Source organism: Pyxicephalus adspersus, chromosome 3 (assembly GCF_032062135.1).
Source record: "Pyxicephalus adspersus chromosome 3, UCB_Pads_2.0, whole genome shotgun sequence".
In the NCBI taxonomy this organism is placed as follows: Eukaryota; Metazoa; Chordata; class Amphibia; order Anura; family Pyxicephalidae; genus Pyxicephalus; species Pyxicephalus adspersus.
The window spans coordinates 79,760,019-79,773,270 of NC_092860.1; the positions used below are offsets into that span (position 1 = coordinate 79,760,019).

At 36.1% G+C, this 13,252-nt stretch overlaps 1 protein-coding gene across 1 annotated transcript in view; it reads left to right on the plus strand.

The window, feature by feature from the left end:
• Window positions 1-13,252, plus strand: part of DNAH6 (dynein axonemal heavy chain 6) — a 131,641-nt gene that overhangs the window by 23,083 nt on the left and 95,306 nt on the right. Inside the window, exons 12-19 of the mRNA XM_072405391.1 lie at window positions 544-695; window positions 1,211-1,363; window positions 1,464-1,715; window positions 2,526-2,654; window positions 5,113-5,226; window positions 5,305-5,448; window positions 7,078-7,290; window positions 10,611-10,703. Of these exons, the coding sequence (XP_072261492.1) occupies window positions 544-695; window positions 1,211-1,363; window positions 1,464-1,715; window positions 2,526-2,654; window positions 5,113-5,226; window positions 5,305-5,448; window positions 7,078-7,290; window positions 10,611-10,703 (1,250 nt within the window). The remainder of the gene's footprint in view (window positions 1-543; window positions 696-1,210; window positions 1,364-1,463; window positions 1,716-2,525; window positions 2,655-5,112; window positions 5,227-5,304; window positions 5,449-7,077; window positions 7,291-10,610; window positions 10,704-13,252) is intronic.

Here is a 13,252-nt window from a genome sequence, read left to right on the forward strand (position 1 = left end):
TCTTCTGCAAATATATATAGAGTCAGGTTTTTAGTGTACGCATAATAACCCCTTAAATCCAAGTGTACATTTACCTTTGTGTTGGACAACATATGCTAAAAAAACTTGTGTATACTGTATTTATATAGCCCTAGGAGTGCACACCTACCCATTTTGTACTTTCTTCTATAGCCCTAAAAATTATTTATTACAATCATTATATAGAGATACAGATTTAGAATGGAACTTTTACTGCAGTGAAAACAATAAAATCATCATTTGTTATGATGGCTTGCCCTGTTAAGGCTTGCTTTAGTGTTGCATGTAACAAAAAACATGCATGATCACAAACAAAGCATGTGTTGGTTACCAGAGAGCTATAAATGAAAAGGTGCACAAGTAGAACAATTTTTTGCCCCCTACCTCAAATGTAATCATACTATACAGAGACTAACACCATGTCATAATAAATGTCTTCATTTATGGGTCTCTTGTGCTACTGTATGTAAAATGTTATACCTCTACCAGTACAGGTAAGGAACTGTCTGTTTTATTTCCATGTAGGAGTTGATTTCTTTGCAGATCAACTGAAGAAATACCATAAAGAACATGGAGATGCTATGGCAATCACACAGAAAAGAAATCTAGGATTGCTGCTCATAGATGCCAAAAAACTAAAAGAGAAATTAATACCTTCTCCAAAAAGATGCTTGGAGGTAAGAAAACATAATGCAGCTTTAAAACAATAAATGTGTTTTATGAAAGTGCATTATCAATATATAAAAAAGTCATGCAAAGGGCCCTGGTTCAAAATGTAAACTGATGTTTGCTCCTCTATCTCACCGTAATACCTTGCCATGTAGAACTGAAGTTTTACTGGGTAACATTTACTCACTATTAAGCACATATTTAAAATGTAAATCCAGCATGCTTTCAGGTGCATTTAGTTTCAGTTCTTCCTATATTTTCCATAGGCTTAAAACAGCACATTTTGCGTTTATGGTGTTCAAAATGTAAAGGGAAATTGTAGTTCTGGTAGGTCTCCTAACCTTATGAGCCATTTGTACTGTGGACGTCTATGGTTACACATTTGCATTTGTTTTTATCAACTTTAAATATAAGTTGCATGAATGCTGCCATAAACAATTTTTGCCTTTTATTGACTACTACAGTTTGTTTGGATTTTCCAGACCTGTTGACCCATTCCTTAAATGTTCCATTATGTTTTCAGGCAATTAATGAAATCTTACCTATTCTGGCTAAGAAAAAGATGGATGCCATCATAGCAGAATCTCAAGATGCCCAGTTCAAACTTGAATTTTTTCCTTCTACAACACTAGATTATGTAAATACTTTGACTTTCTTGGATGAAATTCAAGAACGGGTAAGTACATTCAAAACTCATGACAAACAGAAAAGAGTTGATTTATATGTAAAAGAAAGTTTATAAAGAAACCCATGACTGATTGACATTCCTTTTATAGATCGATGTTCTTGAAGAAGAGTCAAATGTTGTTGCACAAATGTATCAGCTGATTGAAAGCTATCATGTTCCTACACCTCCAGAAGATTTTGCAGTGTTTGCTACACTGAAACCTTCAGTCATGGCTGTTCGAAATGCCATTGACAAGTCCGTAGGGGAGAGAGATGGCAGCATTGAGAAATTCTGCCGTTCTTTAGATAAAGACATTGCAGAATTAAACAAAGAAGTGAAAGAAGTGAAGCAGCAATCACAGGTAAAAGATTTTTGAATAAGTAAAGTAGAATTTTTATTCATGCATTTATTTTGATTGTATGTTTTCATCAAACCAATCACATAATAATAATCACAAAATAATAATTTACTTATCAGAAAAAAACCTAAGCTTTTTTTCTGATAAGTAGATTATTAGCTAATGTAAATGGCACAGAAAAAAGCTCATCCTCCAACCTTGTAGTACAAGGGGAACCTGCGTGTCCTATAGCCCCGTTACTCTGTTAGGGTGCTAAAAGCACCCTGTATTGCTACTAAACAATACACTGAATATGCTGGCAAGGCAGAGACGCTGGCTTGGAAAAGAAAAACAGAATAGCAGTATTGTGGGTGGTGACAGTGGAGCAGAGAACTTCCTTGTCATCGCTGTATCAAAAGATAGCCCTTTAAAGTGCCAGGTGGGATTGGAGTGATGAATAATGGTGTGGTACCAAGCTAAGCTACATCTCTGCTCTGCTTGCACCTGTTTATGGTTTCCTGACTATAACAGGGAGCAATAATATTATGTGAACATTGCCTGTACTTTGAATCTCAAAGAGATAGAGAGGGGACCAGTCATCCTGCTGATATTAGAAGAGTAGCAGCAAACAGTTTCACAGGAAAAAAATACTGTGTCTGAAGTTCACCAAAATAATCAGTATAATAATTAAAAAAATATATTTTCATAAAAGGACAAAAATCAACAAAAACTGCACCAACATAGAAACTTTGTCATTTGATACATAATTATGAGCATATGTTAAAGTAAAGATTGATGTCAAAGATTCTTAAATTATTGTGAACTATTTTACAGGACCCACAGATATTGGAGTTCTCTGCCGATCAAACCAAAATTAAACAAATACTTGCAGACTTGCAAATAATTTTGGATGAATTACAGAAACGTGCATTTCAGTACAAAACATATCAGAAGAACTTTAAGGTAAATTATTTGGTACTGGTTTTGCATATTCATACTCTTTATTAAACAGATTTCAAATTTGAGATATTTGCAATCTAATATTTACCTAACTTTGCTTTGATTCCCTTTAGGCCTCATTCCCACTATATGCAGTGCAGTGCTGTTCACTGCAATAAGCAAAGACCTCAGATAGAGAGCAATGTCTGATGTTCCCACTCATGCAATGTGCTGCAGTGTGTTTTGTCAAAGCACAGCTGCACATATTTCTGTCTGTTTTTGTGAGATGGTCTGTTTAGTGTAATGAATGGGGTTAGCACCTCAATGGAAAACCATACAGACACTTTTGGTTGCTGTGCATTACGGTATAACACCCGGCACCACGACAACGTATATTAACATATAGTAACTTATAGTAAGAATGATACCTTTATCCAGTTTTGGTACATAGGGCAAAAACTGAAGTTTTCTGCTATAATCAGAGTTTTTTATTCCTCTAACGGTGTTCCATGACTTATTGACAAATGCCATTATTGGGATATTCCCCATGGACTGTAGCAGCTACTTTGAAAGGCATTATAGATCTTTGCTTAAAAGTATGGTCTGTCTAGATACTTCCCTTAACTCAAATTTGTAATTTCCTCTGACTGGAGCTTGGAAAACTCTGAGCCACCAGGTATGAATTTTATCAGAAATCTGACTTTTTAAAAAAAATAATTAAAAGGTTTATCTGACCCTAATTAACTCTCCCTGTTAGTTATCACTATGCTCCAAAAATAGTCAATCTTTTCCACACCTTCTGTTTACAAAGGAATTCCACCTTTTAGAATTTACCCTGATATACTTTGCTTTGTCAAATTAAATTTTAAGTGTATATAAAAGGTAAATGTGTTGTATAAATTTGGTTTATTATTTAAAGTTTGTACATTTTTAAACTCATATTGTATACATTATTTACTACAAATACAAAATCTGTGTCTTACAAATAAACATTTAAATCCAGGATACCTATTATTCATAGAGCACAATGGGTTTTCTAAAGAGATAGAATAGCCCAAGCTGCGTTTTTATACTCAATTGAATCTTTGAACAATGCTCTGTGAATAGGCTTAAAAGAATAATACCATTGCCTTTACATTTGAATAACCTGACAATATATTTACGATAAAGTATATCTATTGTTTGTGTCATTAAAACATAATCCCACGACCCCCTAAACAACTGCAACATTATAATGAAAACAGATTTTAGGACCACCTTGTAGTATATTATACTACCAAAGGAGGACTAAACACTTTTTAGGAACACATAGAATATTTTGTTTTTGGCTTCTACACTAAACATATAAATATTATACCACTGGTTCATACTCACATAGTAGCATGCACTGTCTATTTGGTGCTTTTCCAATTAGGGGTTTACACACAGAAGGCTGCTCTTTATGTTTAATAGGAGTGATATAATAATTTAGACTTTACTGACCCTGCACCATAATGTGCAGTTTGGTATAATTAGGCCTTGTTGTCTATCATTTCTGTTGGGCCAGTGATTCCCAGCTCCAGAAAATATTTACTCTCCCTCCCTCTTATTTATAGCATCTTCCTTATCCATGATTACTTTCTTATTATAAAGCATCACAGGCTTATAGAGAATCTATCTACAAAAGATTGTTTAGATGTGCACTATTCACATATTATGTAAATAACAGATTTTTGCCAAGTTTGTTACTGTCTGAGTTACTGTTACTGTAATATATAAATTCTAAGAAAAATCTAAGAGGAGAGAAGAAGAGCAAGGTCAAGGGCTTCAACTCTATTGCTACACAATGCTGGAAATTTGGAGAGAAAACAAAAAGGCATGCAGACAGTTTTTTTCTTAATCTGCTCTCTCTCTTTATTGGTTCACTTGACAGCTCTTCATTGACTATCTTCACAGCATCATGTCTCTATAGTTTGCCACCAAAGTAAAATGTTTTCTCATCTCCTGCTTATATCATTTAAAAAAGGGGTTTACCTAACGAAAACGGAAATCAAAAATTTTTTTCACTCTATGTTTAACTGAACATTAAAGTAGTGCTGGATCTTAGAGCTCTCTTTGCTACTTTTGATGTGAAGAATGTTCTTTTGGCGGAGTTTTAAAAATAAAATGCCAAGCTTGCAATCATCATTGCAACAACTTTGAATTTGGTACTACTCTTCAAAAGCCAGTCTCATATCAATAGAACTACTTTATTTTACTTTTTAAATTTTATTATAAATTATTTTATTTTTAACTTTATTGATCATAATTTTACACTGCTGGTACCTGGATAAATTATTATGAAGGCAGTCTTTACAATAATCCCTCTTTACCTTTTTGTTTTTAGCTGTGGTTGTTCTCCTCATTTTATAAAATGGATCAGAGCATGATCCATTTTTTTAAAGTGAGGAGAACCGTATTTACTAATATAACTTTCTGAATTTATGAGCATTGTCATCTACAGGTTGAAGTGACCAGGTTTGATGCATTAGAAGAAGTGAGTGCAGAAGTAAAACTGAAACAGCTACTTTGGGATTCAATGACTGAATGGGATACTCTGGAGACTGAGTGGATGCAGGTACTGTAACTGATAAAATGTGAGCCTATATAAAAATAACAAAAAATATTATTTAATTCAACTTTGCTCTATTTACAGTCTAAATTTGAAACCCTTGACCCTGAGCAACTGAATGCCATAGTGCTTAAATTTGCAAAATTTGTAAATCAACTGGAAAAAGGATTACCTTCAAATAATGTAGTCCCAAGACTAAAAGAAAAAGTGGAGAATATGAAACAAAAGGTAAGACACTTGCTGTATTGAGAAAATGACTATTACTGTAATATGTATACTTGGAAATGATTATTCAATGAAGCCAGTCAAATAATATAACATATTTTGTGTTAATATGGAGGGAACGCTCTATGTAGACTCTAAGGCTATGTTCAGGCTGGTTGTGAGGTTGCTGCTTCTTCAAGTTAGTGAACTACTGCCTCAGGGAAGATACCAGGGGTTGGAACTCAAGTCGCCACGACTTGGACTCGAGTCTGACCTAAATGAACGATGACCCAATGAACGACTTGCAACTTGACTTGGGGGTTTTCCCAGCGACTTGTAACTTGCTTTCTCTGCTTCTGTAACACTGCCCCCCCCCCCCACTTCAGCTGTCAGAGGAGAAAACTTAGAATGCAAGAATGGTGGGGAGGAAGGCAGTGAGTCTTCTGTAACACTACCTTCCTCTCGCTTTTTTTGCATCTGTCTTTTTGTAGATACTGTATGTTTAGGATTATATGTGATGGTCAGTTATACACTGTCTAGCGCCATCTACACTGGCCCAAATAATGAAATAACAATATTGCGATGCTATGGTCAGTTGTACACTGTCTAGTGCCATTTACACTGGCCCGAATAATACTATAATCAATATTGTGAGAGATGTTTAATCTCAAATTATGTTTGTGAATGTATTGTGTTCCTATCATTAATACAGTACTTTGTTGCCAAAAAGCCTTCCGTCTGGACTAATTTCTTAATAAATACTATTTATATTTGGGCTAGGGAATGTTATATTTTCTTGTACCTGTTAGGGACCTAGCCACTATGTCATCTCCCCCCTGTTTGAATCACAGACTTGAAATATGCTCAAAGGGACATAAGATTTGATTCATGAGAAAACATTTGAGGACTTTGTTCTTTTTTTATCACATGCATTTTTTTGGCCTTGCTGGAAACATTGTTGACCTTTCAGTGTTTCTGTTTGGCTTTATTATTTGGACAGTATTGTGCTTTATTCCGCTCATGCATGCACTATTTAATGTGAAACATCTGTGTAAATGGGTTTAGTACATTATGATGCTATTACAGTGCAGTAGCAACGAATATTAATGGAAAAATGGAGTAGACAAAGTAATTAGAACAATTAAATACATTTCACCTATTCAAAGTAGTTTCTCCTAAAAACACATTGCAAAATATTTTTCAGTTGCGTCTAACAGCGAGGCAATGCTAAACAAGTCCAACGATTACATTTATTATAATAATGTAACTTGCTCTAAAGTAGTGCTGCAACAAAATAAAACCTACCCAGGAAAGTATCTTTTCCATTTTCCATTATCATAAAATTGTGTTAAAATGTTATTTCTCTATTTCTTGTTTTTTTGGAAATGTTTGTCTTGATGTTTTCCTACATGCGCTAAAGATTGAATGGGATCGCAGAGCCTTATGGGATACCTACGTCACGTATCCCAGGAGGCTTTTGGCTGCTTAGGCATGCGAAGAAGGGGCTTTTTCTAGCAATGGAAAATAGAAAATGTGCTAATATTAAAGTTTTGCTTTAATAATAAAAATTGAACAAAGGGATTAGGTAGTCAAATGTAACAAGTAGTTGTTTTTCAGCTTATGAAAATAAATGAATTACTTTGTTTTCTGCAGGTACCAGTGATAACTGACTTAAGAAACCCGTGTTTGAAACCAAGGCATTGGACCTCTCTAGAGCAGGAGATCAACGCTACACTAATTGACCCTGAAAACCCACTGTCTTTGGAGAAGCTTATTGAAATTGGTGCTTTTGAGTGTTTTCAGATAATTCAGGATGTATCAGGACAGGCCTCTGGAGAAGCATCGCTAGAGACCATACTTAAAAAGGTATGCTTTACTTTTGTATACTGTTATTGCTGATAAAGTATTTTTTATAAGTCCTTGCTTGGTCGACTGTTTGGTTAAGTATTTGTGTGTAAAGACCATGTAATTTTAACGATTTGGCTGCAAGTGGGCCTGGCATGCAACAGCAACTGTGGGGAGTTGCAAAGGATGTTGAGAATATTTTACTCAGAAGTGTGTAGATATTTTCTTCAGTTATCCATTGTCACAAGTTCGGCAAAACAGATGTATAAGGTACTTAAATGCCTATGAGGGTAGAAAAAATTACACAAAATCATTGTTCCCATCTGTGAATCGGCTTTAGAAGGTTGAATCTTTTATTTACTTATCATAAGACTTGTTAATATCTTGTGACGGTTAAGTAAAAAAGATGGTATTTCTTATCTTATATGTTGACATTGAACCCAAGATCCATCCTTCTTCCTGAAAACTTCAGCCTGTCCAAAGTTACTGGTAGATTCAGTAAATGGTAGGCCTACAAATAATTGGAGGGTTTATTTCGGGTTAAAAGGAGAGGGCCACAGGCCATGATTATGCCTTTGATCTTAAATAAATCTTCTTAATTGTATTACTGCTTCTCAGGCCTCCTATTTGTATAAAATAGGGCATTATGACCCACATCCATGCAATCTTTATAAAACTAGTTTGTAAAAATGTATAAAAAAGACAATTAAAGTGCTTCTTCCCCCTTATCATCCTGTATGGTTGTTAACACCTTTGTGATTGCAATACAGCTTTTTTGGTCAATGTGTAAAAAGCCCCATGCCATTAGTACTCTATCCTTGCAGTAGAGTACTAAATTCTACAACTCGGCGTGTTCTTAGTTCGTAGATCCACTCTCATACAGTTACTTTAAGTAAACTGAAACAATATAATTCTGCTAAACATGGTCTGAGCATTTAACTAAAAACACATCTAAATGCCCTTTTTACTCACCTAATCCCATGGACATGTGAGTTGCCCAGTCCTAAGCCTTTCTGGTTATAGAATTTTGGTTTCTTCTTCAGGGGAACACATCACTGCTTGTGTAGTATGGACATTTCTATTGGCTGTCCAGTGGTGGGAGCCTTTCTGACTAGAGCCTAGAATGCAGGGGTAATGACATCAAAAGATGGACAGGGACAGACCAATTGATTACTAATTTCTTGCACCCACAAGCAGCACTGTCAAGGGACCCAGATGTGGATTTAGGTATACCTTCCTCTACAAAGTTAAGAAGATTTTTAACAACATGCAGATTTGCTTAGGGCGGAGGGGAGTTTGGAATTGAGTGGAAGACAATTTTTGCCTAGAGATGGGCTTTAAATTTAGTTTCTAAGGGGATTTACAGTTTCCAAGAAAACTTACAGGGAAATAACTGGTGCTCGAAACTTGCATGCCTTGTCATAACTCACACTGTGTATCAGAAACAGCCCCAGTATTGAATTTATGGCTAATATCATTGCTGATTGCAATAGTCCATATTAAGGTTATTGTTACTGCCATCTACTCATTTTGTCTATTATCTAAGCAGGACTTTTCTTGTTGTAGCATAAAATCATCTTGGAGGATGGCTGATGGGTAATTACATAGGAAATGAGCGTTGCTACTAAATTAGTCTAAATATGGGATGAGGAAGTTTGGCTGCATTGAGCAGAGTTCCTGTTTTACTAATGAATAGAGTTGCAGACTCATAATAGTACATTTAAGTCATGTGAGGCTGCGGAGAGCTGACTGTGGTGTGATTCAGTGGAATTACTGGATGGGAAGTTGCTTGTCAGTAGTAGCACAGTATCACTACCCCTACCCACAGCCACAATTTATCTTAAGTATCTTTTGAAATTTCCGGTACATGTTCCGTGAACGAACTTCAACATAGCAAACCCTCAATAAAAGTAAAAAAAAAACAATTACAAAATATTACAGTTTATTACACGACAGCACATATTTTGCAGATGACTGCCAATACATTTTATTGCTTTCAAATTTAGTCAGCTATTATTTTTAGCATCCATTTAAGCAAATCTAATAGCTTTTATATTTTTATTTTTGCAATATTCTGTTGTTCTAAAGTGTTTTAAAAATGTTTCAGCATTGTTTCTATAAACTGCTAAAAAAAAATTAGGAGACCTGTACTGCAGTAGAGAAAAATCAGGTCTGCTTTCCTGGTTTCAGTCACCCTTGTGTATTTAGCTGTTTAACTATAGTTTAGCTTTAAAGATAAAGCAAAATAATCTTTCTAAAAAAAATGAACCTTTAACCTATAAATGTGTAAATTATAACATAATATATTTCTTTACTGTTTTATTTATGTAAAGAAAAACTACACTCAAAACTGCCAAAAAAAAAAAAAAAAAAATATTACACTTACCTTCAATCCCGGGGGGGTCTTGCATCGGGTCCCGCGTCATCTCGGCATTCGTCTCAGGGTCGGGGCTTCGGGGGCAACCATTTCCCCTCTTTTTCTTGGTTCTTCATCCTACGTCACCCGACCCAGACGGAAGATCGGGTGATGTGGGATGAAAAAAAAATTGCCAATCTCACTGTGCATGCGTGACATCGGCAAATGTTTCTATCTGCACGAAAAGGCTCTTTCTGCGCATGCCCAAGAGCCTCCCGGGATGCCTGACGTAGGTATCCTGGGAGGCTTTGCGCTCCCATTCATTCTCAATCGCCTAAACCAGGGGTCATCAAACTTTTTTGGCCGCTAGGCCATTTTAGGAGTGGGCAGGAGCACACTTGGCCGGACTCTCTCTCGAGTCCCTCCCTAATAGCTCCACCCCCCACCAGAAACGCCCCCTGAAGGGAATTCCCTCTCCTCTGCAATGCATATGGAGGAGAGGGAATGTTCCCTATTTGCCCCGGCCAGCATTAACACTTGCTCCTCTTGTGGCTCTCCAGCAAGAGTAGGCTCCAGAGCCGCATGTGACCCTGGCGGCTCCAGCTCAGGTAGTTTGTTCTGGCCTAATCCCAGCCGGCAACCCGCGGCTCTGCTAAAACAAACTACCTGGCCTAAAGGCCAGAGTTTGCCAGCCTCTGGCCTAGACGATCGAAAATTAGGGGCGGTGCTGCACCTTTTTTTTTTTTAAGTGTGTTGCACCTAAAAAAAAAATCAACAGAATTTTTACCTTACATAAAAGGGTTGTCTACCCTTTGTAAAGTGAAAATTCTGAGTTTAGGTACGCTTTAAATACTACATTTTATTGTGTTTTAAAAAAAAAAAGCATAACTTTTTTTCCTAGCTTCAAATACACTTATTATTGATAACTAACACTTTTATGAACATTGAATTGTATTTTATTACCACAATAATTATTTCTGTGCAGGTAGAGGATTCCTGGAAAACAACTGAATTTACTGTTATTCCACATCGGGACTCTAAAGATGTCTTTATCCTTGGTGGAACTGATGATATTCAGGTGAGACGCAACTGTGCAGTAAACTACACTTGTTTAAAGTAAATCTAAAAACAAAACTTCTTTCATTTGGATAGAGTAGGTGTGAATTAAAAACCATTGTCATCTAATTTAAAGTGTAACTTCTTTAAATGCTAAGATACTGTAGATAATTGTAAAGTAACACAAGGATGCAATTTCTCCATCTGTTGCTACCATGGTTATATAAACATGTGGCAGCTGGAGGGCATAATTAGGAATTAACTGCTGATGCCTGGTTTAACAAAGTATCTGAAAGGGAATGTTTACTAGTTTTGTTACAGCTATTTTTGAACTTTTGCACAGGAATAATATGTAGTATTTTATCTGGCTAACAGGAGGAGCTCAAGGCTGCTTTTTTGTTCTGGTATCAGTAGCTGTCAGTAGACCGAAATAAAAGTTGCACTAAAACTGAGAGTTAGAGAGATATATACCTTACACCCTATTAGACAATGATGCACAAGCTGCTACAAGACTTTTCTTTTCAGCATCAGATAACTTGGAATTGAAGTACCTTTTCCAATCCAGCAAAAAAGCAGAATATCCAAAATATAAGAAAAAAGAGGGCAATGTAAATACTGAATCGAAGCTTGTAGAGGTCCACTCAAGGACTAGGTAGATTGAGTGAATCAGGTGGATCCTACCCTATGCAACTTCACATTACTCATCAAGACTTTTGAAAAAGCAGCTCGGAGTTAACCCCCCTAGCGGTAATCCCGAGTCTGACTCGGGGTCGATTTTACTTGCAAAATGCGGTAATACCAAGTCAGACTTGGAATACCTAAAAGCAGGATAAAAACCCACTTACCTTGTGCCGTCGCTGTCCCCTGGCGTCCTGCCGGTCCCTGCAGGTCCTGGGGACACGTCTGCCTCCTCCAATCTCCATCCGCGAAGTGCAGACTTCATCTATGGGGTTTCCCGGTGACATTGGTACATACATTGGTGCGGCCGGGACTTTAAAATCATTTTGTATTGGATTCAATACAAAATAGCTGAATTGAACCCAATACAAACAAATATTTATATAATTTATGTATAAATTTAATAAATACATAATATATATGCTACTATACAGTTACATTTCATGTTTAAATATTTTTTTTAATTTTTTTTACAGATTTTTGTGATTTGTTATTTAAAGTTTATTATTAAATTGAATAAATATCAGTGAGTTATGTCTAAGAATTACAGCCTATAATGAAAAATATATTTCCATGCAAAAAATTGTACCGCTTTTTGCATGGAAATTTGGAAGGAATTAGACCGCTAGTATCTAATAGGGGTGGAACAGTATTTGGTTTGTAAAAGATGAGATTTGTGTATAAGAGCAACCCAGGGTTTGGGGACCCCTGCAATATTTAGGAAGCTGTTTGCTGACACCTGCCTGGATTTTTTATTTTATTATTTGTCTGTGGTGCACACAGCCACTTTCAATTTAAATATATCAAATGACTACTGACAACACAGACAAACCCTCTTTGATTCTTATTGCAAATATCTGATATTTTTTAATGGATTCAAACTGATGGTTACAGTTGTGTCAGAAAAAATAGGAATACCAATTCGGTCCTTACTGCAAAAGTGGACTGTGTAAATATCACCATCTAAAGGAGAGTGTACCAAGCACCAAGTCCATTCAGTGTATTTATCACTTCCAGACCATTTTTATTTGAAGCTGGACTACAGAAGATGTTACCTCAAATGGTACATTCTAGGACAACATAAGAATAAAGATTTCCCAGCTTCTTGACTGTAGCACAGCTGTCTAATCTCTTGGCTAGACAAAAGCACTCAAGTTGCAGACTGTCGCGCAAACTACTTCTCTAAGGCCTTGACAAACCACAGTGTATTGTACTTACTTTCCTCCAATGTCTTGTGTCAGTCTTTCAACTCCACACGAGATAGGACAGAATAGACAGTTGATGATCCCCTGCCTACTATGAAATAACCTGGTGGTCTTTCTAATACCAACAGCATACATATTAAAATGACTGTCAAAAAACCATGTTTGAGAGGTTGGACAAAATGGAACTTCTTTTCACACCTAGCAGTCTAGCAAATCTGGCAATTCTGTACTAATGGTGTCTTTTGATTAGAACACTATAGTGTTCTGCTTAGTCTTAAACAGTCTTATTTTAATGCACTTTCAGTTAGAGGTGTAATTTCTGGTACTTAAAAATATGCCATATAAATTTAACAACATTAGGTCATGTGCACAGATGTAAGTTAGTGTGCTTTATACGCAGGGGCTGCTTTGTATTTCTTGACTATCCCTGGCTAACTGATAGAGAAATATTTACATGAAGGCTACAAATTAGCCTGTGCTCAATACCAGATGGATATCATTTCATTTAATGACATGTAGATGCTTGGCACTATAAAAAGAGTGGACATATGTTTCTTTGTACACAAAACTGTAGACAATTACTATCCCAGGATCTTAGACAGAATCTCCATGAGAAACTAACATTTAGAAAGACAAAAGTCACTTGCATTTGGACATGTGAAGTTGACCAATCTAAAACATGAGACTT